Raw genomic sequence first — 27,888 nt, forward strand, 5'->3', positions numbered from 1 at the left:
TACTCAGTCTTCAACGTTATAAGTTTGATAGCTTATGCCTACTTGTGAGTGGATTTACTCTTTATGTTTAAAGTTACTATAATTTCATGCCATTCATGAGTAAAAATTCTAGGCAAAAACACTCGCTTCAATAAATGTTGGAAAACATTTTGAAATTTATTTTTGACTTTCTCACTTCCAGAATAATGCTTGCAAGAATTTATTTTACACAAACCGTTTCTGAGCTTTATGTCGCATATTATATTCTACCATCTTTTGTGAATCTTCTCCGTTTAGTCCAACATCCCAATATTTTATTGAGTATAGAAAATGAATAGTTTTGAGGAGTTTTAGGTCTTATTTTAAATTTAGGAGTTGTTTCGCCAAATTACGAAATATCTTTTTTCTGCTTCGCATACCTAGCGACATTTTATGGCGAAATTATATTTCCTACCTTGGCAACATTACAGTGGACTCAATTTGACAGCAGATTAAAGATGGCTCTCAGTTGATCGAGCGCTTTCAGCGTGCGTGTTATAAATATTGGACAAACTGTTCGCGTATTTTACGAATGTAAATAAAATGTGACAATAAATAATCTCCATTCAAATCCGTTATTACCACTGTCTCCGTTTTAAAAAAAAGTTACTGGAATCGCTCAAATCCAAGATGTCTCGACGTATTAATCTTTACGGAATCGGTTTCATCGGCGGTCTCTGCGTGCTCCTGCTTCTTGCGAGCCACAGATTTTCGGGGAACATCAATTACAGACCGGCGCCCGATTTCCGCAGAACGATTCAGAGCCTGTCTGTGGAAAATCAGCTATACACAGGTCAGCAGAATCAAAACACAGCCGTCAGAAACAAGCTCGCTTTGCAGCAGAAACAAATCGAGATGTCTCAAAACTTGACGTTCACGATGGACGACATTATAAACCTGCAAAGGAACAAGATAGCGATGGAGATGGCGGAGTATAAGTACCCTAAAGGGAAGTTTGGCGTCAAAGCTGAGAAATTATCCGATTTCACGCCGGAAACTGGCGGTACTCCTTTGAGGAATATCATCATAACGACCTGGCGCTCTGGGTCCACGTTTTTAGGTGACATACTAAACGCAGTGCCTGGGAATTACTACCATTACGAACCTTTATTAAACTACGATATCGTTCAAATCCGCGGGCCCCCGCACGCCAAGACCGCTATTAGGAATCTCAAGAAGTTGTTGAACTGTGACTACGACGATATGTACGCGTACTTGGAGTACGGTCAGGAGCACATCTGGCTGTTCACGCACAACGAGAGACTGTGGGAGCAGTGTCTGGATTTCCCTCAAGTGTGCTGGAACGCCACATTCCTGACACGCTTCTGCAAACTGTTTCCTATTCAGAGTATGAAGGTTGTGCGACTGCGCTTGAAGCTGGCCGAAGAACTCCTGGGAGACGACAGGTACTTACTGTTTTATCGACATCATAATTTTCATATTTTCATATCATATTCTTTCTTTTCTTTAATTTTTCTTAAAATCTATCATGACACATGTTTTGATGCATTGATGACTATTTATTTTTGTCCTCAAAATGATACATCTACCAATTTTTACGTAATAGTATGTATATTCAAGAAAACACGTATTTTTTCATAGTTTTTATATATTAATAAAACGAAAAGGAATGTTGATAAAGAAAATAACAGGAAAAAATACTATAAATATGAAAAAATTATGTGTTCAGGCTATCTAAAAACGGGACGTTTAGTCACTTTATGCATTCCCCATCATTTTTAAACACCTAATTTGAAGCCAAATCTAAATTTTAGAGTTGTGTCCTTGGGACGTTCAAGGATTAAGAGGGGGTAGGAACTGTTTCTTATTTTATTACTTTCATTTTTTATTACTGGTAACATGGACTTACCTTGGCTTTAGCCATTATTATATGAGTAGTCTACTTGCACACCGATAAAAGATTTAAAATATTAACCTCTATGTTTAACGTAATCTGCCAAAGCTAGTAAAGTTACGAACAAAATGGAATAGAAAAATGAATTCTCTTGCGAAAATGAAATTAATTCTCTCAAAAAAGCTCAAATCGGTAGAAGGTTTAATCTTCTACCGATTGCCGCCATTAGCTAAAAAACTTAATTTTTTAACATAATGGTGTTTGCAAGTGGACTACTCGCATTATCAATTATGGGTTTATTATTATTATTCATATTTTAAAGTTTTTTTTTTTAAATGTTGCAGTTTATGTCTTTTTGTACTGATAATTTTTAGGATTTCTATGTTATCGTTTTTGTCTGCTTAGTTATTATCTTTAAATTTTTTAACAAACTCTAAAAAATAATCATTCTTAAACATTATGTGTGTTTTTAATCTAAGTTTTACTTGGTAAATACCACTATTTCCAAGGTTAATGGAGGAAATAGTGGTATTTATCAAGTAAAACTGATATTAAAAATGGTAGATATTATCACAAAGTGACTACCGAATCAATTATTAAAATAATTTATGTTCCCTGATTCTTGGTATGAAATTTTCTGGAAGTCATAGCAATGATTGAACTTCTTCCCTTAAAAATATCATTTATTTATTCTTACATAAGTATATTCTTAAATATTCTCTAGTTTACAACATTTTGAGTGTCCAAATACTTGTTCACAAAATCTGGATTATCTCCAATTACAGGAGTTTTTTTTAAATATAAGAGTTTCTGCTTAATAAAGCTTCTTTACATCTCACCAATAAATGTCTCTAGTGAAGTTCTAGTGATTCAAGAACAAGGTTTCTAAATTGGTTTATATATATAGAACTACCAAGAATTTGAGTAGTGTGGTTGTCAATAATGGGTAGAATTGGTGAATGTTACACGTGTGTAAAGAGATCACTTAAACCAGCCTATGACGGTCGTCAGCCCCGTAAATGCCCAGACTTCCATATTCTTCTTCATCTTTGATGAGATGTTACAAAATAATATTCTCTAGTTTTATGAAGAGAAATATTTTTGTTTTTTATTATTTCTAAAAATACTTCAATTTCATACTATTTCTATGAGCCTAAGCGGCTCATTATTAGAAATGGGTATTGAATTGTGGTAGAGTGAGTTCGAACCGAGAAACTCTGACTCAAGAGTCTGCGACACTAACCACGGGACCACAACCCGACACATTCTTTATAATACTATTATATTATTTATTGCAGGTTTTTATTTCAGTACATTATGATGAAACCACACATTCAATTATAATTCTTATCATATATTGAAGAAATATCCTCTTAATATCATATACATTGAATATTTTTAAAAGATCAGTATGTAATATGTATACATTTATTTTTATAAAACTCAGTCTAGCAAATTCTGACCACATTAAATAAAAATAATAGTGGCTTTGTAATCAAAATGATATCTTAAGGTCAACAATTATGTCATTTCATATTGAATTCCATCACAAATGGCTAAGCAAAAATATAACGCGTCCTACCAGCAAACCTCAAACTTACGTGTATTTGGGCACTCACGGGACTCGCCATCGACGGCCTGTTTTCGACTGGCTTAGGCAGTCATTTTTTTTTTTGAAGAAGAAAAAAAAATGTGTTTTTATTCTTCACACAAATATTTCCTGGACTGGTATATGAAGCGGAGGGCTGATCACCTTTCCTCTGTGTGTTAACTGTTAAGATAACACTGCGTTTATATGATGCAGTGCTCTATGCACCATTGGGGTGGGTTTGATGAAGAAGAGAAGTCGATACAGAGGCAGACTTATGTACATATGTACTATGTATACATATATATATATATGTACATATATATATATATATGTACATATATATATATATATGTACATATATATATACATAAATATATACATATATATATATATATATATATATATATATATATATATATATATATATATATATATATATATATATATATATATATATATATATATATATATATATATATATATATATATATATATATATATATATATATATATATATATATATATATATATATATATATATATATATATATATATATATATATATATATATATATATATATATATATATATATATATATATATATATATATATATATATATATATATATATATATATATATATATATATATATATATATATATATATATATATATATATATATATATATATATATATATATATATATATATATATATATATATATATATATATATATATATATATATATATATATATATATATATATATATATATATATATATATATATATATATATATGTATATATCTGTCCGCCTCCGTAGTGTAATGGTCAGCACGCTTGGCTACCGTTCTGGAGGTCCCGGGTTCGATTCCCAAGGGGGGTAAAATAAATATAAGTGTTTTTTTCACTGTCATATTTATTCAATATTGGTTCAGGTACCTGGACTGGTACCTGAATCACCTTTCCTTCATGTGTAAACCATCAAGATCTGCGTTTATATGACGCAGTGCCCTATGCACCATTGGGGTGCGGATAAGGGTTTTATTATATATATATATATATATATATATATATATATATATATATATATATATATATATATATGTATATATATATATATATACACATAATACATATGTACGTAAGTCTGCCTCTGTATGGAATGAATTAACGGCTTATTTTTCGACTCAAGATTATGAATATCACATTAAGGTTAGGTTGATATTAAACCTTTCATACCTGACATTAACATCCATCATTAACCCTTCCCCCACCGAGCGCAGAATAATATACACAGAATGCTTTATTTTATTTTTTTAAACAAAATTTTAAAAGTTTATCGCTGTTAGATGCACAGGGATTGGAAGTCATCAAATGAGTTTGTTTACAACTTTAAATTTTTGTCAACACGACTAGTTTCGAGAACGTCCGTAGTTCTCGATACTAATTGTGTTTACAACATTTTAAGTGTGTCCAAATACTTGTTCACAAAATCTGAATTATCTCCAATTACAGGAGTTATTTTTTTTTGTTCATAGGCCAGCCTATGACGGTTGTCAGCCCCGTAAATGCCCAGACTTCCATATTCTTCTTCATCTTTGATGAGATGTCAAAAAAATAATAAATATAATTGTGTTTACATTAATTAACTTAAAAGTGGTCCTTTCCGTTTTGCTAGAGCTTTTAAAACCCGCTGTATAGTTGAAATGTAGGCTTTCTCGCCTTCTTTGATTTGGCATCAACTTTGTGGAATAATGCGATTTTTTCAATATAAAAATACGATAAAAACCTTTTATTACACCGCTTTTTAGTTTGTTAAGCAAACACGACTAGTTTCGAGAACTACGGACGTTCTCGAAACTAATCGTGTTTACATAATTTAACACAAAACGATCACTCCTTTGAACAACGTCATATAAAAAATCTTTATTTTTCAGGAGATCGTTTTAAAAGTTTAAAAATATAATAAAATGTATTAAAAATTTATATCAAGCCACTTATTGAACTTTTTACTGTGCAACAGATCTTTTTAGGCAAAACCTGAATGTTTTTTCTCCATTTGAAAAATTTTAGTATATTCAAAAAAATGATGAATCAATACCTTTTCTTCAAAATGCAAAAACACTTTCTGCCCTGTAGCGGGTAAATATTAAGTTAAAAATATGCCGCTTTTGCTGGGATATAGTACATTTTCTGGGCATTCCGAAAACATGCACATTGAAGATTTTTGATATATGGCGTTGTTGAAAGGAGTGAGCGAAAATTGGTCCTACCCGAGGTTTTTAAACCTGCTGTATAGTTGTGACGTAGGCTTTCTAGCACAACACTGGGCCACCACTTTCTTATGAGTACCAAGTTTATGTACCGTATAATGAATATCGATCCAATAAGTGATATTTTTTCACTTAACCTAGAAACATTAACCTTTAGAACGTAATTTACGCAGGTACAAAAAAGGGTCGAATGTATTTGGGACATTATTTTCTTGCGTAATAATTTTCATATTTAATTTAAATTTCACTTGGTAAAAAAGTACCACTTTTTCTTGAAATCTATTGTGACGCGTGTTTCGATGCATTCCGCGTCATTTACAAACACCGAGATACGGAATGGATCGAAATAAGTGTCAAAATATGTATTAAGAAATTGTGGTATTTACCAAGTGAAATTTAAATTGAAAATGGATACATATGACACCACAAAGTGACTTTATTTTCTTTTCCTTTGCAATTTATATGACACGATTATACCACTTCTGATAGTGATAATGGTACACACGTGCATAAAGTGACACTTAAAACAGCCTATGACATATCGTAAGCCTTGCAAATACTCAGACTTCCACATTGTTCTCCATCTACGTTAAGATGTCGAAAAATGTAAAATATCTCTAAGTGGAGAGAACCAGATTTGTGAACAATATTTGGACACACTCAACATGTTGTTGATAAAATAACAGCTCAACGTATAACCTGCATAAAAAAATTAAATCACGCCTTCAGGCATTTCCTAGTATATAAAATAATCCGGGCCCAGATCTTGCATACAATTTATTTATTTAAAAAAAAAGAGAAAAAAAATATGTATATGCGTTTTTATTATTTACACAAATATTTCAATTTCATACTATTCTGTGAACCTATGCCGCTCATTATTAGAAATAGGTATCAAATTGTGGTGGAGTGGGTTCGAAACGAGAAACTCTGACTAAAGACCTCACATACTAATGTAATAGTTTCTGCTTAGTAAAAAGCTTCTTTACATCTCACCAATAGATGTCTCTAGTGAAGTTCTAGTGATTCAAGAACAAGGTTTCTAAATTGGTTCATATATATAGAACTTCCAAGAATTTGAGTAGTGTGGTTGTCAATAATGGGTAGAATTGGTGAATGTTACACGTGTGTAAAGTGATCACTTAAACCAGCCTATGACGGTCGTCAGACCCGTAAATGCCCAGACTTCCATATTGTTCTTCATCTTTGATGAGATGTCAAAAAATAATCTGACTAAAGTGTCTGCGACACTAACCACGGGACCACAACCCGACACCTATCTCAAAGGATCTCTGCTAAATAAAAGCTTTCTAAATCAAATCAAAGATGGTTGTCGTGAAATAAAGTAAAAGTGAAGTATTTGGACACACACAATATATGGTCAGTTCAAAGTACACACTATTTAGATATTTTTTATAAACTTTATAAAATAAAACAACTTTGTTTTACCCACTTTTTATTGGTACACTTTAACCAACCGGTTTCGACAAGAACCTTGTCATCATCAGGGTTTATGTATTAAATTGTGAAAACATTTAAATACTCATAGTTAATTACCCTTCCCTTACCAAAACACACACCATAGACCACACACCATAGGCCATATGAAAATACGATTTAAAATATATGATTTAAAAAACTCCTAATGTTGTTTTTATTGTACATTGCGTAGCGAATACGTCAACTCCAAATGACAACTTGTTAGCTACGAATGGAATGTTTTTGGGTGATTTTTTATTGTTTCATTTTTTAAAGTTTATAAAATGTGCCACAAAGTATCTGCGAAAAACATTCAATTTTTTTTTTAAATGTATTTGTGTACGCATTTCGTTTATGACGGAAGCCATTTTGGATAATGCCTTGCAATAAAAATGTTTTTTCATGATGATCGCTCCGTTTGCGTTTTATATTTAGCTCTAGATAACCTTTCTGTAATCATTAAGCTCGGCTTTTGTTACTCCAACTCATTTTTAATTATGTAAAAAAATAAATTATTTATTCAATTCAAAATATGACGTCGTAGCTTATCTGCCAAATAATAACGGCGTTATCTAAGTGTTTTTGTAACTTACCATCACGCCGGTTTCTGCAGGGGTATGCAGAGAGAACAGAACGCCACACCACTCTGACTTTGCAGACAATCTTTTGGCCTCTTCCATTTTCATGCATTTCCCCATATATTATGCCAATTATTACGACCATTTAAGTTTTTGAAATAGTTGTTCATCCCAAGTTTTTCACGGTCTTCCTCTGCTCCTATTTCCCGACTACATTCGCCTCGTAAATTTGTTTTACCGTTCTATTCGTTAAGGGGGCGGAGTTTAAAAATAAAGTAAAAATGGAAACCAAAGGTGAAGAATTTTGAAACAATATATTATTTATTAAATTATGATTAGAATTGAAGTTTATGTATTAATTTTAAATCAAACACAGATTTTTTGAGTCTACTAAGGTGGAATTTAATAACAAAAAACACATCAAAAAAATTATATTGTGGCAATTGTTTCGCCTTGTTAGGGCATTATCAAACGAATGTCTGCAACATAACTGTCTAAACATTCGTTTGATAATGCCCTAACAAGGCGAAACAATTGTCACAATATAATTTTTTTATGTGTTTTTTGTTAATAAAATACAACTTAGTAGACTCAAAAAAATCTGTGTTTGATTTAAAATTAATACATAAATTAAAACGGAGTTCTACAAATTAAACGCCAAATCAATAAATAGAATTGAAGTTTTTTTGGATTTCTATATTTTCTAAATTATTTATAATTTGACCTTTGTGTGGTGCTAGGTGTAGTTATGGTGTATCTTAGTTTATGAGAGTGAAATGAGTGATTTGTATCAATTATGCGATTTGCAAATTCCGAAAAATATGTAATTAGGTACTAAGAAGACCGCTGTGATGTTCTTTAATTCTAAACTTTTAATTTCTCGCGGTACGGCCTTTATATTTTCTATCAACCATAGACAGTGCTGAGAGCTCACTCACACATTGGTGTGTATTGTAGAGATGTGACTAAAGGATAACTTTTACTTATTCAATAGATTTAATTATCCACTGACACTTGGTGATGGAATTGCATTTTTAATATATTATTAGATTAAAACCAATATTTTTAGCTTTTCCACTTTATTTTTATTTGACCAGCGACCGGGTTTCGTCGTTGCCGACATCATCAGACTGGTTATTACATTGGCAGACATTACTTATGGCAGACATCACTTATTCAGTTACCCTCGTAGAATGCTATTCGTTACCTTTTCTCGGTTTACATTACTTTCCAGCTCAAATGTTTGATGTCGAATTATCAAATATATTAGGAGATAGAAATGCGCAATAAGCAATCAATTCTTTTAAAAAAGTCGTTATTAAATTAATTTTTTATTAAAAAAGTGAAAAATTTGTGTCTTTACTATTCCAAAAAATACTTCAATTTCATTTATGTATTAATTTTAAATCAAACACAGATTTTTTAAGTCTACTAAGTTGTATTTTATTAAAAAAAACACATAAAAAATTATATTGTGACAATTGTTTCGCCTTCTTTGGGCATTATCAAACGAACGTGAAGATCAAATGGACTACGGTCCTTATGTAGCTATACAATTCTAAGTGACAGTTTTAACACGTGCAGCAATAATTTATGGGAGACAACTGTAGCTGATGGGGGATATAGGTATGTACCCTTATATTTATTTTCTGGGAAAGGAAGAATTTATTGACATGGCCATATTTTAGAGAATTAATATTTTAAAGCTTAATACAATTGTTGGTAACTTAGTAGACTCAAAAAATCTGTGTTTGATTTAAAATTAATACATAAATTAAAATGGAGTTCTACAAATTAAACGCCAAATCAATAAATAAAAAAAACTTCAATTTCATACTATTTCTGTGAGCCTAAGCGGCTCATTATTAGAAATAGTTATCAAATTGTGGTAGTTTGTTCGAACCAAGACACTAACTCAAGAGTCCGCGACACCAACCACGGGACTACAGCCCGACACAATTTGATTTATTTTTTATATCTTATATTTATATTTCGATCGCTCATGTCTAATGATAGACAATTTTACTCGGATCTTCGTGATTTTTTTGGTATTGATCATTAATTATTAATAAAATGAAAATCATCTCTATGAAAGTTCATAACTGTAAAGATCAAGGCTGTCGTGATGACCTGGTGATGCACACGGAGGCGAAATCGTGACAAAACTTGAAATATTCATAATCGAAATAAAATCATTCACATAATAATCGTTTCAAATCGCGGAAATGCGGACGTAATAAGCGAGCGAATTCATTCAATTTACTTATAGGCGAGTGTTTTTGCCTAGAATTTTCACTCATGAATTACATGAAATTATAGTAACTTTAAACATAAAGAGTAAACCCACTCACGAGAAGGCATAGGCTGTGAAACTTAAAAAGTTGAAGCCTGAGTAGGGTCATTATAAGCGTTGTTGCATAAGGCGTTGCTAGATTTCAGTCACTTGGAAGTTAGGTAATTAAAAAAAAATATATATATATAAATATATATATATATATATATATATATATATATATATATATATATATATATATGTATATATATATATATATATATATATATATATATATATATATATATATATATATATATATATATGTATATGTATATATATATATATATATATATATATATATATATATATATATATATATATATATATATATATATATATTGTAACTGCAGACAGTTAGTAGAATTCCATATTGAATTGTTGGGTAATATATCCAAAATTAAACACGGTTATTGGATTGAATTCTTTTTTTGAGTTTTGGTGCGATTTAATGATTTCATATTGGTATAACACAGGATTGGTCACGTTTTGTCGCAACTTTAATTAAGATTTTGATAGAATACAGTAAACAGAACTGATTCGCATTTGAAGATTTTTTTGCAGTATTGGAAATGTAACTTTTTGATGAGGACCTCCACAAATATCACAAGTCGCTCACTCCTTTCAAGAACGTCATAAATAAAAAATCGTAAATTTTCTGTTGTGCATGTTTTCGGAATGCCAAAAAGTGTACTTTATGCCAGGAAAAGAGGCATATTTTTAACTTATTATTTACCCGCTACAGGGCAGAAAGTGTTGTTTTTGCATTTTGAAGAAAATGTATTGTTTAGTTATTTTATAAAATATACTAAATACTTTTCAAATGGAGAAAAAAATTCAGGTTTAACCTAAACAGATCTGTTGCACAGTAAAAAGTTCAATAAATGGCCTGTTATTTATTTTTAATACAATTTAATATATTTTTAAACTTTAAAAACGATCTCCTGAAAAATGAAGTTTTTTTGATAAATGACGTTCTTGAAAGGAGTGAGCGATATCTGCGTTTGTTTATCTATCATGGCCAACGTCACCTAGGCCATGCCTTCTAAATCATGTCTTCTTTCTGAAATATGAAAATAATTTTCCACATAAGTATCTAGATTTAAAAAAATGTATAAAACATAGATATGATGATCTCAGAAATGTATATATCTTTACTAATAATTTTATTTTAAAAAGAAGAGAAAAAAAACTCACGATTTCAAGTGAAATTGAGTTATTACTTAAATCGATGATTCACGAAGATCATTTATTACTGTATTAAATACATTTTTTGTGTAAATTAAATATGTTTACATTTACAGTACATTTCTCAGATTGTATTTTAACCTTCCTTTGAAATTAAAATGATGTCATGTAATATATGTATAACTTTTTTAGTAAATAAAGGTTTTTACTTGACATGTTAAAATTAGGTAATATTTGAGAATTGCGGCCGTGTGGTTTGTGAAGGACTTTGGATCAAAGGTCCAATGATCGATTCACAACATTAAAAAAAACGATGGTACTAGTCGCGGTACTGGTGGAGAACTGTATTGAACTGTGTAGCTTCCGGTGGAGGAATGAGATGCTAGCTAGCTACTGGAGACTCAGCCTATATACTCGTATACCCTCCAGATCCTTTCCTGTCCAGACGGTAACGGTATGTCATCTCCAGACGTTATTCGATACCCGGGACGTGCGAAGCCGCGCCGGTCGTTCCATTGTTCTATGCTTTCCTCGAATCTGCGATTGCTATCTGGTGTCTGTTATCGCTGCTAGACGTTACTTGATCGCTGAAGGTCCCCCACTATTGAAAGCTGTCCCACCGCATGCCCAGATCTGATACGGAAGCATCTAGGCTTCCTGACAGATCTGCTCTTGCTAAGCAATTTTTTTTTAACCAAGTTGCGAAATTTATTGAAAATGTGAACCAATATAAAATAGTATCCCGATTTTACTGTGAATTTACATTTAAAAGCTTTCAATATACCTGTCACTGCCAATCTAAATGAATACAAGAAATTTTCTAGAAGTACCCCAGTGTAGGCAGCGAAAGGGATTAGTGTTTAGTTCAATTAGTCAGCTAGACCCGATTCCGACACGACGTTGGCCGGTACACAGACGCCCACAACCCCGACCAGCACAGCAGACAGACACTGACTGTCCATCTCTCCCTGTCCGCAGCTCGGGGCCGCGCATGCTGCTGCTGGTGCGGGACCCGCGCGGCGTGCTGCAGTCGCGCCGCCACCGCAACTGGTGCCCGGGCCGGCCGGACTGCGACCGGCCCGGCCTGCTGTGCGCCGACATGGTGTCCGACTACGCGGCGGCCGTGCGCCTGGCGGCCGTGCACCCGAGGAGGTTCAAGTGAGTGTCTCCATATCTTCATTCATCAGCCGGACGAGGGACCAGGAGGTCGCGTGCTTCCCATATCTCTCTGAAGGTTCCAGTGAGTGTATCCGTCTACCATACATCCTTGTATGTCAACAGCATGTTGACATACACCCTATGCATGCAAGGGTGTATGGTGGACAGATACAACAACAGATCAACATCAACATGCAACCCCTGCATGACAGATCAACGTGCAAGGGTGTATGGTAGACAGATGCATTCACTTGAACATTCGGGTGCTGCTCCCGAGGAGGTTTAAGTGAGTGTGTCTGTCTTTTTACTATACATCCTCATGAGGGAGTCCTAAAGTCTCTCTATGCTGACAAAGGAGACCCATCTGCTGTGGCGTGTGTCTCCTTGAAGTCTCTCTATGCCTGCCTCTTTCACTGTGTCCTATGTTCCCATACCAAAAGAGTCACCTACTATGGCTTATTGGGTCTCCATCTAACAACGGAGGTCATGTGCTTCCGATGTCTGCCTGAAGGCACACTATGCCTGCTTCCTTTACAAGGCAACAATGCTGGCATGGGAGCAATCTGCTATGGCAAGTGTCTCCTTGAAGTCTCTCTATGCCTGCCTCTTTCACTGTGTCCAATGTTGCCATGCCAAAAGAGCCATCTACTATGGCTTATTGGGTCTCCGCATGACATCGGGGGTCGTGTGCTTCAATCAGATTCGCCTCATATTTTTTTTTACTATTCTGTCTTCTCTCATTCGGTTGACATGGCCAAACCATCTCAACAAACCATTCTTAATTTGATCGATTATCTCAGCCTTGGATTCTTTCCTTATATCATCATTCGAACATGTCGCTCACTCCTTTCAACAGTCATATATTTAAAAAAACTTGATTTTTCAGGAGATCGTTTTTAAAGTTTAAAAATATAATAAAATGTATTAAAAATAAATATCAAGCCACTTATTGAACTTTTTACTGTGCAACAGATCTGTTTAGGTAAAACCTGAAGGTTTTTTCTCCATTTGAAAAATATTTAGTAAATTTAAAAAAATAATTAAACAACACATTTTCTCCATAATGAAAAAACAACACTTACTGTCCTGTAGCGGGTAAATATTAGGTTAAAAATATGCCGCTTTTGCTAGGATATAGTACATTTTCTGGGCATTCTGAAAACATGTACAACTGAAAAATAACGATTTTTGATATATGATGTTGTTGAAAGGAGTGAGCTATGTATCATAAAACATTTTGTAGCAGAGAGAACGCATTTCGCATTTTAAAATTGTATTATTAATAATTATTTTTTGTAAAATCGCGGATCCGCAGAGGTCATTTGTAACAACACGCACATAATTAGATTATTTCCGACAGTCTGCAAAAGTACATACGCTAATTTGAGTAACCGCTGATCGGGTAATTACGCCAATTGCGATTTGCCAAACTGGTCGGACGTTTTTACTTTCATTGGAGTCAGATACGTGCGCGGGCTGTATGCAAATAGCGATTGGTTTCGTCAAAATACACTACGGAACTATTTACAAACAGCCGTGAAGTCCTGCAAGCGGTGGTGCTATTCACAAACGCTCCGCATTAGTTCGCATATCTCTCACTCCTTCCAAGAACGCCATAAATAAAATAAAAACTTGATATTTCAGGAGAACGGTTTTAAAGTTTAAAAATATAATACAATGTATTCAAAATAAATATCAAGCCACTTATTGAACTTTTTACTGTGCAACAGATCTTTTTAAGTAAAACCTGAAGGTTTTTTCTCCGTTTGAAAAATATTTAGTATATTTTAAAAAATAATTAAACAATACCTTTTATTCAAAATGCAAAAACAACACCTTCTGCCCTGTAGCGGGTAAATATTATGTTAAAATATGCCACTTTTGCTGGGATATAGTACATTTTCTAGGCATTCCGAAAACATGCACAACTGAAAATTGACGACTTTTGATTTATGACGTTCTTGAAAGGAGTGAGCGGTATGTGATTATAATACAGGATTCGAACCTCACATAAAAATGAAAGAGTTTCTGCTCAGTAAAAAAAGCTTCTTTCATCTCACCAATAGGTGTATCTAGTGAAATTCTAATATTCAAGAACTATGCTTCGAAAATTGAACCATGATATATCATAAATCTAGTGTCTGATATAAAATAATGTTACTTTTAAATACATTATAACTTTGAAAGGCTTTGAGAATAGGCCCACACTTCAGTGTAGAGGCCAAATAATAGTTTCGTATGCGGAAAAAAATCATTAATATTCAAGACATACATACTCTGTTTTATTTTCAGGCATTTTAAAAGAGTTTTTGTGAAAATTAGACAACTAACATACGAGTATAAGAGACTTTTGCTATTATTTAGTATTGCTAGTGTCTCCATGATGAAAAACCGTTCGTTCTTTAAACCCAGGAAACTCAGATCATGGTCTATCACTTCGTTCTTCCTCGCCATAACACATCATCCTTCAGTAAATTCCTTCTCTGTCCAAGCGGCCAGACTATGGAATGAATTACCTCTCCGCGTAAAAATGCACCTTCTCTAATAACTTTTAAGAAACGTCTGAGACATTAATATTAATCATCCTCAGGCCATGTCGGCTGTCCAAACTAACACAGTAAGGGACTTTTTTTTGTAGTACGTTTTTTTGCATTTTTATGACTAAGTAGAATCTACTTAGTTCAAAAATACAAAAAAACGCACTATAAGATAAATGTCCCTTACTGTGTTTTGAGTTTGGACAGACGAGTTCCGCTTGAGCTTCTCTGTTATATCATTTCAAATGATCATTTTTAATAACCCCCCCCCTTGGGAATCGTACCCGGGACCTCCAGAACGGTAGCCGAGCGTGCTAACCATTACACTACGGAGGCGGACTAAGTAATATTAAAATAAATCATATTTTAAATAGGACAAGCGATATCCAATCTGCGGCTCGCTGTACCACTTTCCATGCGGTGAGTGTGGTACCTTATCGTGGGCGCATTGTGGCCGAATGTACCGTTGGCCGCTCTCGAACCTGGCACCTCGCTACCGCAAGTCTGCCTGCTCTTCCAACCTTGCGTACCGGAGAGACCGACGTTGCATGTCTAGCATATGGCAACCGCAATCGGCGGTCACGAGGTTTTGCATATCATTGACGTAATTTGAAGAAAACGTAATTATGATAATGGGATTTGAGTTGGACGAGTCTTGAAGTGCGTGATGGATTATTTATTATTAATTTTTTAAATATCTATATATTTTTTTTCAATTTTATTTACAAAAATTGTATACATTTACAACATTTTGAGTGTGTCCAAATACTTATTCCCAAAATCTGGATTATCTCCAATTACAGGAGTTATTTTCATATTATTTTTTCACATCTCATCAAAGATGAAGAATGAAGCCTATGACGGTCGTCAGCCCCGTAAATGCCCAGATTTCCATATTGTTCTTCATCTTTGATGAGATGTAAATAAAAAAATAATAATATGTATACATTTATTTAAAGAACAATTATAAACATATTTTTTTTTTAAATTGCAGAGACTCACCAAGCCACCATGTGTGTCTTGTCGGTGGAGTTCTTTTTACATATATTTTTTATTGTTTTTATCCATTTTAATCTAATATACACACAAAAGAGAGAAAAAATTAAGCTACATAAATTAGTCACATATATAATGTTACATAAGTCACAAATATAATATTCCCGATGAGTAATTTCCGTTACCTATTTTGGGACATACACATGGCAAAATATGAAATATAAAACGATAAACGGTTATAGTAAATTCATTCAAACTCTCATCCGCACCCCATGGTGCATAGGGCACCGCATCCTATTGACACAGTGTTATCTTGATCGTTTCTTGCATGCAGGCAAGGTGGTCACTCCCGAGGTTCAGAGACCTGTCCAGGTTAATATTAAATAAATATTTCAATGTAAAATATTTATTTACTCCTCCTGGGAATCGAACCCGTGACCTCTAACACGGTAGCTACTTAACATGCCTATACAGTGTCAGACAAATATAAATATGTAATACTACTACTACTATTGCGCCGTTTCCCCGCAGGGGTGGGCAGAGAGAATGGAACGCCACATTCTTCTGTCCTGACATACACTTCATTCACGTCCATTCATCTAGTCATACATGCACATGAACATCAATCGGCCGAACACATCCTGTGGCATTGTGTGCTATTGGATGACGCCAGAGATGAGATGCTGAATGGTCTGACAGGGGTCATGCGACCAGCGTGGAATGTGGATCTGATGGCCAACAGTACGAATTTTGCACTCTTCCGTCGGTTTGTCCGGACTTGGGTATCTCGTTGGGAACTCCTCAGATGCGCGGACGCCTAGGTGAGATTGATTTGGTGGGACAGGCTGCTGTTCCTGTGGGATGCTGATACGGCCAGGACTGTGCTTCCTTCCGAGCGGAACGCACACTTTCTTTTGTGTTTTGTCCTCCCCTTACGGGGGTGGTATTTGGATCCTCTGCCTTTGTTCACCCAGGAAGTCCTTCTTTATTAATGGTTTTTTTCTTCTTCTCTTAATGTAAATAACGGTGTTTTTTTTTGTTTTTAAATATTAGTTACTAGTTCTCTATTACTTTAGTCTTTAAGTCATTGTTTGTGTTCGTCTTAAATTGTATTCTGTTTTTTATTTTTATTTTTGGAAACATTGTTATTTTTTTTTGTTGTGTTCTTATTGTTTTTATTTTATTAAAATTAAAAGAGGTAATGAGGGGATCCCGAGGGGTGGGGACGAAGTGTCGGCCTCTGTCCGTACATCCTCCTCCCCCCTCATTAATTGAATAGAGCAATATTTATTTCTTCAGAAATATTTTGAAGATTTTCCTCTATGTGCAGCTGACAGAGAGTCCCTCAGGACTCTATAACTGCTGCGGGTGGATGGTGGGCTCAGATTCCAAAAAAAAAAAAAAAATTTAGTCATACATGCCCTCTACGTAGACTTTTGACACCACCAGATTTTACGTTCCGATTGATCTGGTCGTGCCAAGTTTTTTTCGGCCGTCCTCGTTCTGATTTTTTAGACATTCTCTCGTTATCCATTCGCTCCACACGTCCATACCACATTAAGGAGCAGAGGAAGACCGAGAAAAACTTGGCGCGATCAAGTATTTCAACTGCTTGGGCGCGGCCAGGTCAAGTCTCGGAACAATTAGCGGGTATGTATGATGAGATGCATGAATGTCGAAGACGCGAAGAATGTTTGCGAAGAGAGATTGGTGTGGCGTTCTATTCTCTCTGCCTACCCCTGCGGGGGAGCGGCGTAGTGGTTAGTTAATAAGTTAATTAAATATTAGTAAAAGTTGAAAAGTGTTCATACATTTATAACGTTATGGCGACAGCAGAAAAGAGAATTTGGTGGCACTGGTCGAACAAAGCGAGTGCGTCGCGCGAAGGTGAACGGGATTGGAACAATTTGCCTCTACACTGTGAGAATGTACGCATAAAAACATACTATACGCAAGCGTTGAAGGGTCCGCTCCGTGGTGCAGTGGTTAGCGCGTTTGGCTACCGCGCGGGAGGTCCCCGGTTTAAGTCTCAGGAGGGTCAACATTAAACTGATTCATGATAATTTGTATATAATAATAAAACCCTTATCCGCACCCCAATGGTGCATAGGGCACTGCGTCATATAAACGCAGAGTTATCTTGATCGTTTACACATGAAGGAAAGGTGATCAGCCCTCCGCTTCAGGTACCAGTCCAGGGTAATATTGAATAAATATTACAGTGAAAAAATCACTTATATTTATTTGACCCACCCTGGGAATCTAACCCGGGACCTCCAGAACGGTAGCCAAGCGTGCTGACCATTACACTACGGAGGCGGACAAATTAGTATATAAAGTAAAACTAATTGAGTAACTTACGATCATGCCGCTTCTCCACAGCCGTAGGTAGTAGGAGAGAATATAACGCCACACCATTCTGTCTTTGCAAACATTCTTCGGCATTCATTCATACGTACCTACACGCCGATTATTCCCAATCCAAACCCGGCGGCTTTCAAGTATTTGTCATACCTGATCATGCTGGGTTTTCCTCGGTCTTCCTCTGCTCCTTTTTACAACTACATTGGTAACATAAATCTCTTTTACCGTTCTTTCCTTTCATTCGTTCCGCGTGTCCAAACCATCTCAACACACACCATTCTCAATTATAGCGATAATGTCATACAAAAATAAAAAATCGGATTTTCGTACTTTTCCCGTGAAATATGCCTATAATCACGATTAAGCTATGTAGTTTCCTATGCACTATTGGACACAGATGAGAATATGGGGTTAGAAGAAGTTGGATGAATCATCTATCCCAGACGGCGCCGGGCTAAGAAAAGTTTTGGAACTAGTGCTAAGCAAAAATCATGGTTTCGTATTTTTCTGTGAAATATAAGATTACATCTGTACTACTCAGTTCCCTATGCACTGTTGGATACGTATGAGATTTTAGGATTAGAAGAAGTTAGATGAATAATCGTTCCCAGGCGGCGCCGGGCCAAGAAAAGTTTTAGAACCAGCGCTGAACAAAAATCAGATTTTCGTATTTTTCCATGAATTACAACATTACGTCAATGCTACGCAGTACCCTATGCACTTTTGGATGCGGATAAAAATGTGGGGTTAGAGGAAAATTAGATGAATCATGTGGAGGCGGCGCTGGGCCACGAAAAGTTTTAGAACCAGTGGTGAACAAAAATCAGATTTTCGTATTTTTCCACGAAATACAACATTACGTCTATGCTACGCAGTTCCCTATGGAATATTGGATGCGGATAAAAATATGGGGTTAGAAGAAGTTCATCGATGAATCATCTATTCCAGGCGGCGCCGGGCCAAGAAAAGTTTTAGAACCAGCGCTGAACGAAAATCGAGTTTTCGTATTTTTCCTCAAAACAAAATACACCGAAGTGTTTATGAAATGCATTCGTATGAATATTTAACATTTTGCGATGGATACAAACCACGTTACCGGGACTCGAAGCGCAAACCTGTTATATCCGCGAGTTTCGTAAACAAGGCTACCTTATGCCGGCCTGACGAGCTAAATATAATCGCTTTTCCGAGATGCTTTCTATATTTACATGTATGGTCCAAACATTTCGCTCACTCCTTTCAAGAACGTCATAAATCAAAGAACTGGATTTTTCAGGAGAACGTTTTTAAAGTTTAAAAATATAATGCAATGTATTAAAAATAAATATCAAGCCACATATTGAACTTTTTACTGTGCAACAGATCTTTTTAGGTAAAACCTGAAGGTGTTTTCTCCATTTGAAAAATATTTAGTATATTTAAAAAAATAATTAAACAATACCTTTTCTTCAAAATCCAAGAACAGCACTTTCTGCCCTGTAGCGGGTAAATATTAAGTAAAAAAATATGCCGCTTTTGCTGGGATATAGTACATTTTCTGGGCATTCCGAAAACATGCACAACAGAAAATTGACGATTTTTGATTTATGACGTTTTTTGAAAGGAGTGCGCGATATGGGGAATCAACTGATCGGTTAAATTGACTTAATAAAACGATAAGATTTCTTACACCTAATTAAAAAAATAATTCTAAAAATGCACTTCTGATGTTGGAGCGCAGAGAGACAATTTTTTAATGCTTATATCAACTAGAAAAACTTAGCTTTTACATGATTGGTCATAATCAATGTAGAAGCTAAGTTTTTGTAGCGGGTAAATATTAAGTAAAAAATATGTCGCTTTTGCTGGGATATAGTACATTTTCTGGGCATTCCGAAAACATGCACAACTGAAAATTGACGATTTTTGATATATGACAGCTGCAGAATAGAAACAAATTTAGGGTGGCGCAAAATTAAAAATTCGATTTTGTTTTTGTATGACTTTTCAACTTGTTAAAAAAAACGATTTTGAGTAGTTGAAATCTTTATTTGGACCTTCGCAATTTGTTCTGTTAAATGGAAAAGAAAATATCCGTCAAGTGGCTGCCGCCAGTGTTGATACACATTTGTGCCCGTTTTATCAGTCTGTTTGTATACTGCAGCTGTCTAGTTCACAAATCGCTCACTCCTTTCAAGAACGTCATAAATCAAAAATCGGCAATTTTCTGTTGTGCATGTTTTCGGCATGCCCAGAAAATGTACTATATCCCAGCAAAAGCGGCATATTTTAAACCTAATATTTACCCGCTACAGGGCAGAAAGTGTTGTTTTTGCATTTTGAAGAAAATGTATTATTTAATTCTTTTTTTAAATATACTTAATATTTTTCAAATGGAGAAAAAACCTTCAGGTTTTACCTAAAAAGATCTGTTACACAGTAAAAAGTTCAATAAGTGGCTTGATATTTATTTTTAATACATTGCATTGTATTTTTAAACATTAAAAACGTTTTTGCATTTTGAAGCAAATGTATCATTTAATTCTTTTTTTAAATATAATACTTATTTTCAAATGGGAAAAAAACCTTCAGGTTTTTACCTAAAAAGATCTGTTGCACAGTTAAAAATTCAATAAGTGGCTTAGTATTTATTTTTAAAACATTGTATTATATTTTTAAACTTTAAAAATGTTCTCCTGAAAAATCAAGTTTTTTGATTTATGACGTTCTTGAAAGGAGTGAGCGATATGCATATACATATATAGTCACATTATCTATCCCAAATAGCTTACTAAAGTAGGGCGCCGTGACAAAATACTAAACTTGTAAGTGCGCCGCAGGCTGAAAAAGATTGGGAACCCCTTCCCTAACCTAACCTGCTTGATGTTTCACTAACCTAACCTAACCCTCCGCTCTCCTCTCGCCCCAGGGTGCTGCGGTACGAGGACCTGTCGCTGGACCCGTACCGGGGCGTGGTCTCGCTGCTGGAGTTCCTGGGGCTGGACTCGCACGCGCGCGTGTGGGAGTTCCTGGACACGCACACCAAGCTGGACCTCGGCGGGGTGAGCTCCACCTTCCGCAACTCCAAAAGCGCCCCCTTCCACTGGACCAGAGACCTGGACTTCGAGGACGTCTGGAACATACAGGTATATATCTGTTTTTGTAATTTATATGTTTATACAAGGGCTGTAGAGGGAGTTGGAGTAGAAGTCGTAAAAAACGAAAGACTCCTACTACTTTTTCGTTAATTTAAAATACTTATTTTAAAATTATTATAATGAAAGACCACGTAGCGCTACGTGCAGCGCAGTCAAGGGATAACTGGAGAAGAGTCATTGCTTCTGCAAGGGCCACAACCCTCAGCAATGAGGAATAAGACGGAGAAGAAGAAGAAGAATAGTGAATGAGTGTTGTGCACGAATATGAATTGTTTGAGTGCCATTGTTATATTCATATCGTAGTCGTACAGGAGAAAGTGACCAACTAACAAAACATAAAATGTTCAGGAGGGCCATTTAAGTTACTTTTGCTTGGCAATAAAATAAACATCAATGCAGTTAGTCATTTTTAACATGTCAATATGTTATACTTCCAAGTTAAAAATCCTTTGGGACTTTTTTTAGGGCAATATTAAGCTAGTAAGATATCAAATAGTCAATGATCACATTTTTGTTAAACAATGCACTTGGTCACTTTCTCATGTATGATTACGATATGTCCAAAATTGAACAAGGTTATAGGATTGAATTATATTTTTATTTCAACAAAATCAAATACTCCCACAACATCACTTTTATGCTACGGTTTTGATCTTCTGGTCAATGATATCTTATCAGTTATAAAGACGATAATCCGCAAATTTATATATGTAGTCATGAATGATACAAGCTAGTTAAAGTGTGTTCAGCAACTCTTTGTCATCTTTTGAACAGTAAGGTGTCATTTTCTGATGTTTTTGTAATTTCATCCTAAGTGTTTTGATGCATTCCGCATATCTCTCACTCCTTTCAAGAACGTCATAAATCAAAAATCTTAAATTTTCAGTTGAGCATGTTTTCGGAATGCACAGAAAATGTTCTATTGTATATCCCAGCAAAAGAGGCATATTTTAACTTAATATTTACCCGCTACAGGGCGGAAAGTGTTTTTTTTTGCATTTTGAAGAAAAGGTATCGTTTAATTATTTTTTTAAATATACTAAATATTTTTCAAATGGAGAATAAACCTTCAGGTTTTACCTAAAAAGATCTGTTGCACAGTAAAAAGTTCAATAAGTGGCTTGATATTTATTTTTAATACATTGCATTATATTTTTAAACTTTAAAATCGTTCTCCTGAAAAATCAAGTTCTTTGATTTATGACGTTCTTGAAAGGAGTGAGCGATATGGTGTTTGAAAATGATGCGGAATGTTGGCGGATGATAGTGGTATTTACTAAATAAAACTTAAATTAAAAATGTATTCAAATAACATTAAGATATGTGTATCACATTTCTGTTACATAGTATGTTGCATATCTGCTAACATTAGCATATTTTAAAAATAAATTAAAGAAACTGAAAGTTTGCATATGTAAAACACGAACAAAAAAACTTTTAACACTCTCTTACATTTTTCTTTAAAAATAAGCAAAAAAAAATATCTTGTGTGGAATTTATTGTGTAGGTAATTAGACACAGAAGAAAAAAAATATATATATATAATAAATATTAGTGATTTTATACTCTAATGTTTATTTAATATTACCCTGGACTGGTTCCTGAAGCGCAGGAGTGATCACCTTGCCTTCATACAAGTAATAATCAAGATAACACTGCATCAATACGATGCAGTGCCCTATGCACCATCGGGTGCGGTTAAAGGGTTAGAAGAAGAAAAGTAGAATTTTTCGGAATTTCAGAAAGGCCTCGTATGTGACTTATTTGTATTTGAGAGAGCGTAATATAGGACTATAACATTTTAATAATACTGTTAATATATGATAATAAATTACATATTTATGTAATATAAAATGTATTTGTTTATTCCAGTATGACAAAACAGCGCAATGTTTTTGAATAGTGTCATAATTCACTAAAAATATATGATAAATAAAAAATAAATAGATTTTATATCCAAGAATGGAAATCTTCAAAACTCTCTAAACACAATTCGGCTGTCCAAATTTAAAACACAGTAAGGGACATTTTTTTCTAGTAGGTTTTTTTTTGCATTTATGGACTAAGTAGACTCTACTTAGTCCAAAAATGCAAAAAAAACCTACTACAAAAAAAATGTCCCTTACTATGTTTTAAATTTGGACAGCCGAATTGCTCTTCGTTACATCGTTTGCAAACGTAACGAGTTTTCCTCCTACAGCCGCTATGGTGGCGTACAGATCAAGCAAGTCTAAAAATAATTTTAATGTAAACAAATTTGTAAGATAAGTACTGTTTGACCATTTGGCGACACTTTAAACTTTGCTATTTTTCAGACCTTATATGAGGGCTTCAGAGTAGAGGGTTAAATAAGTTAAAATTCCTGCCGTATGATATTGCATCAATAAATTCATATACAATGGATAGTTAGCATAATAAAAGCGTATCGAACGAGTTACGAATATGTTTAAAAAAATGATTTAATTCAGTTTGTTTTAGACAAGTATTGAATTAAAATTTGACCTCGAAATAAGTCACCAAGGAGAAACAATGTGTTGATTATATCATTATTTCTTTTCATTTTTAAGGCCCGGTATTCGTTAAGTCGTAACAAATTTTTCTCTAAATCCAGGTGACATTTTACATAATCGATTTTTTTTTATTAAATTTCTTAAAGAAATAATTATATGGTTTTAAAAATAAAAGAGTTCAAATAAATATTTTAAAATATATTTTCTAACTATTTTTTGACATCTCATCAAAGATGAAGAAAAATATGGAAGTCCGGGCATTTACAGGGCTGACGATCGTCATAGGCTGGTTTAAGTGATCACTTTACACATGTGTAACATTCACCAATTCTACCCATTATCGACAACCACACTACCCAAATTCTTAGAAGTGTTTTATATATATATATATATATATATATATATATATATATATATATATATATATATATTATGTAAAGTGATCACTTAAAGTTTTTGTAAGCCAGCATTCTTCTCTTCCCATTTTTTGTTCTCTTCCTATGCTCTATCTACCCATATTAGCACTGATATACTAGGAATTAGATGGTAGCTGCAGGAACATGGCAAGTAAACACAGTACAAGATAACTCCTAGTCGGCACCCTAGCAAAGAATGCAATCCTAGAGTTATGTAGTAGTTGTCAGTCAACGTGTTAATGTTTTTCGTTTTTTTTGAGGTCAAGGGATCTTGCATCCCTCATGTCACTGCGACCATATTAGGTCCATTGTGACCTCCCTCTGTATCGCAGCTCACTACCAAGACCTACGTGAGTCATGTAACTTACGACCTGTCTTGGTGGTAGGAGCTTCACCTTCTCGGAGTCCAGTAGAGGTCTTCCAAGGATGTGACTTCGTTTGCGAGCGAGTGCGTCACAATTATAGAGAATGTGGATTGGCATTTCGTTATCCTCCATACAAAATCTGCATACTGGGGAGTCATGAAGTCCAATTTTTGTCATGTGTTGTGTCAATGTTTACCAATCCAGTTTTTGTGATGAGACAATTGTATCACGTTAACGGTAATTATTATGCCGGTCAGTGCTAGTCGAGTACTTAGTGTGGAGGTGAGAAATTAATCAGTAATCTGTATGTAGAGTGACTCTTGTGCTGATATGACACCATAATGAACATGTTTAATTGTGTATGAGCACATTAGTTGCCCGTCACCCGCATACAAATATATCTCCAGATCTAGCTTCTCAAACTTTTGTTGGTTTGGTTAGCGCAAGTTGGTAGAATGTGTTTTACATAAATAAATAAAAAAATCGATATTACTTTTTGACATCTCAACACAGATGAAGAAGAATATGGAAGTCTGGGCAATTACGGGGCTTACAACCGTTATAGGTTGGTTTAAGTGATCACTTTACACATATTGCTCACTCCTTTGAACAATCTCATGGATCAAAAAACTTGATTTTTCAGGAGATCGTTTTTAAAGTTTAAATAAACAATACAATGTATTAAAAATAAATATCAAGCCTATTGAACTTTTTAGACCTTTTAGAAGATCTTTTTAGGTAAATCCTGAATGTTTTTTCTCCATTTGAAAAATATTTAGGATATTAAAAAAAAATTATAATTAAACTATACATTTTCTTCAAAATGCAAAAACAACACTTTCTACCCTATAGCGGGTAAATATTTAGTTAAAAATATGCCATTTTTGCTTGAATATAGTACATTTTCTTGGCTTTCCGAAAACATGCACAACTGAGAATTGGCGATTTTTGATATATGACGTTGTTGAAAGGAGTGAGCGGTAGTCATACATTTCATTACAATCCAATTTCATCCAATCACTTAAACCAGCCTATGATAGTCTTAGGCCCGTAAATTCCCAGACATCCATATTCTTCTTCATCTTTGTTGAAAGGACAAACAATAATAATAATAAAAATAACTCCTATAATTGTACATAGATAATCCATATTTGTGAACACGTAGTTGAACACACTCAAAATGTTGTCAAAGTATACAATAGTTGATATATTGATTCTCAGCACTTGGTTACATTGAAAGCTGTCCCACCGCATGCCCAGATCTGACACAGAAGCATCTAGGCTTCCTGACAGACCTGCTCTTGCAAAGCAATTTTTTTTTTCAAACTAAGTTGCGAAATTTATTGAAAATGTGAAACAACATAAAATTGTATCCTGATTTTACTGTGAATTTACATTTAAAAGATTTCAATATACCTGTCATTGCCAATCTAAATAAATATAAGATTGTAACTCCGTCACCAAATTTTCTAGAAGTACCCCGGTGCAGGCAGTGAAAGGGATTAGTATTTAGTTCAATTAGTCAGCTAGATCCGGCTCCGACCTGACACTGGCCGGCACACAGACGCCCACAACACCGACCCGCACAGCAGACAGACACGGAAAGCACTTGGTTAATCTTGATGTTGATTTCTCTTCTCTTTCAGAATGAGTGCACGGAAGCCATGCAGCACTGGGGCTACAAGAAGGCCTACAACCGGAGCCACCTCATGAGCAAGGAGTTCAACCCCCTCGGAGACTACAGCGTGGCGTGATAGCACCGTCCGCTCCTCGTCGCAGCCCCTCCGCACAACCATCGGCCATTCGTGTCTCCTGGACCTGCGTCTCCCGGACCAGTGCCCCTGTTTTACTCATCACCATTTGGGTCTCTGAGACCCCCGCACCGGGTACACTTATAGCCTCGTGTCTCTGAGACCATTGGTTCACTTATAGTCATATGTCTCTGAGACCATTGCACCAGGTTTGCTCATAGTCATTCGTCTCTGAGCCTTTGCAGCAGGTTCACTCATAGCCATTGTTTCGGGTTTACACATAGTCGTATGTCACTGAGACTATTGCACCAGGTTTGCTCATAATCATATGTCTCCGAGACCATTGCGCTAGGTTCACTCATAGCCATTTGTCTCCGAAACCATTGCGCTAGGTTCACTCACAGTCATTTATCTCTGACAAATGCGCTAGGTTCACTCACGGTTCACTTCCGTTTGCGCATCTGAGACCTTTGCACCAGGTTTGCACATTGTGTCTGAGAGGACCGCATCGGGTCTACTTATAGCCATTTGTCTTTCACTCATAGACCTTTGGGTCAGGTTTACTCATAGTCATGAAACCATAGCGCTAGGTTTACTCGTAGCCATTTGTGACTTTGCGTCCTTTGCGCCAGATTCACTCTTAGCCATTTGTGTCTCTGTGACCATAGCGCCAGGTTCACTCATAGCCGTTTGTGTCTCTGTGACCAAAGCGCCAGGTTCACTCATAGCCGTTTGTGTCTGTGACTTTTGCGCCAGGTTCACCCATAGTCATTTTTGCCTTTGAGACGTTTGAAACCTTTGCGCCAGGTTCACTCATAGCATGAGTATACACGTATATATCTCACTAACCTGCAAAACATATTTAAGGAAATCATCTATGGCACTTTATACATGTAAAATATTTAAGAAATCACAATTATCAGCATCAAAAGCTCTTTGGTTAGATCACGCTTTGAAAAGCATAGAAGAGAAAAAAAGAAAAAATCATTAAATAGTATCTAGTGAATATAATATCGGGCATTAGTGATTTTTGCATTCACGATACATTTTTATACCGCAAATGAAATTTGAAACACACGGATGCGTTTTGAAAAAAAAAACTGCATTCTTTTGCTGTTTTCTTCACGTTTCTTATGGAGTTTTCTTCATCTGTGCGACGCGGTACTCAGACTGGGCGATGCATGTTGCAATTCGATAGAAGACTATCGATAGATCTATCCGATAGAAGACTGCTTAGTACCTAGACAAGCCCGATCAAATAAAAAACCCAAATCGAATAACGGAATCTTGCATCCGTTATGGCACTGCGACCACATTAGGTCTATTTTAATTTACCT

General features: G+C 34.9%; 1 protein-coding gene across 1 annotated transcript; it reads left to right on the forward strand.

Moving 5' to 3' along the window:
* Positions 1 to 485: 485 nt before the first annotated feature.
* Positions 486 to 27,450, forward strand: LOC148307293 (carbohydrate sulfotransferase 4). The gene is made up of 5 exons (XM_088263644.1): positions 486 to 1,424; positions 12,296 to 12,475; positions 21,281 to 21,497; positions 26,447 to 26,863; positions 26,904 to 27,450. Exons 1-4 carry the CDS (start codon positions 649 to 651, stop codon positions 26,552 to 26,554), a joined length of 1,281 nt encoding a protein of 426 aa, XP_088119770.1. The 5' UTR covers positions 486 to 648; the 3' UTR covers positions 26,555 to 26,863; positions 26,904 to 27,450.
* The last annotated feature ends 438 nt before the right edge of the window (positions 27,451 to 27,888 follow it).

This window comes from Brachycentrus maculatus, unplaced genomic scaffold (genome assembly GCF_059751285.1).
Source record: "Brachycentrus maculatus isolate JH-2025_06_01 unplaced genomic scaffold, ASM5975128v1 h1tg000202l, whole genome shotgun sequence".
Taxonomy (NCBI): Eukaryota; Metazoa; Arthropoda; class Insecta; order Trichoptera; family Brachycentridae; genus Brachycentrus; species Brachycentrus maculatus.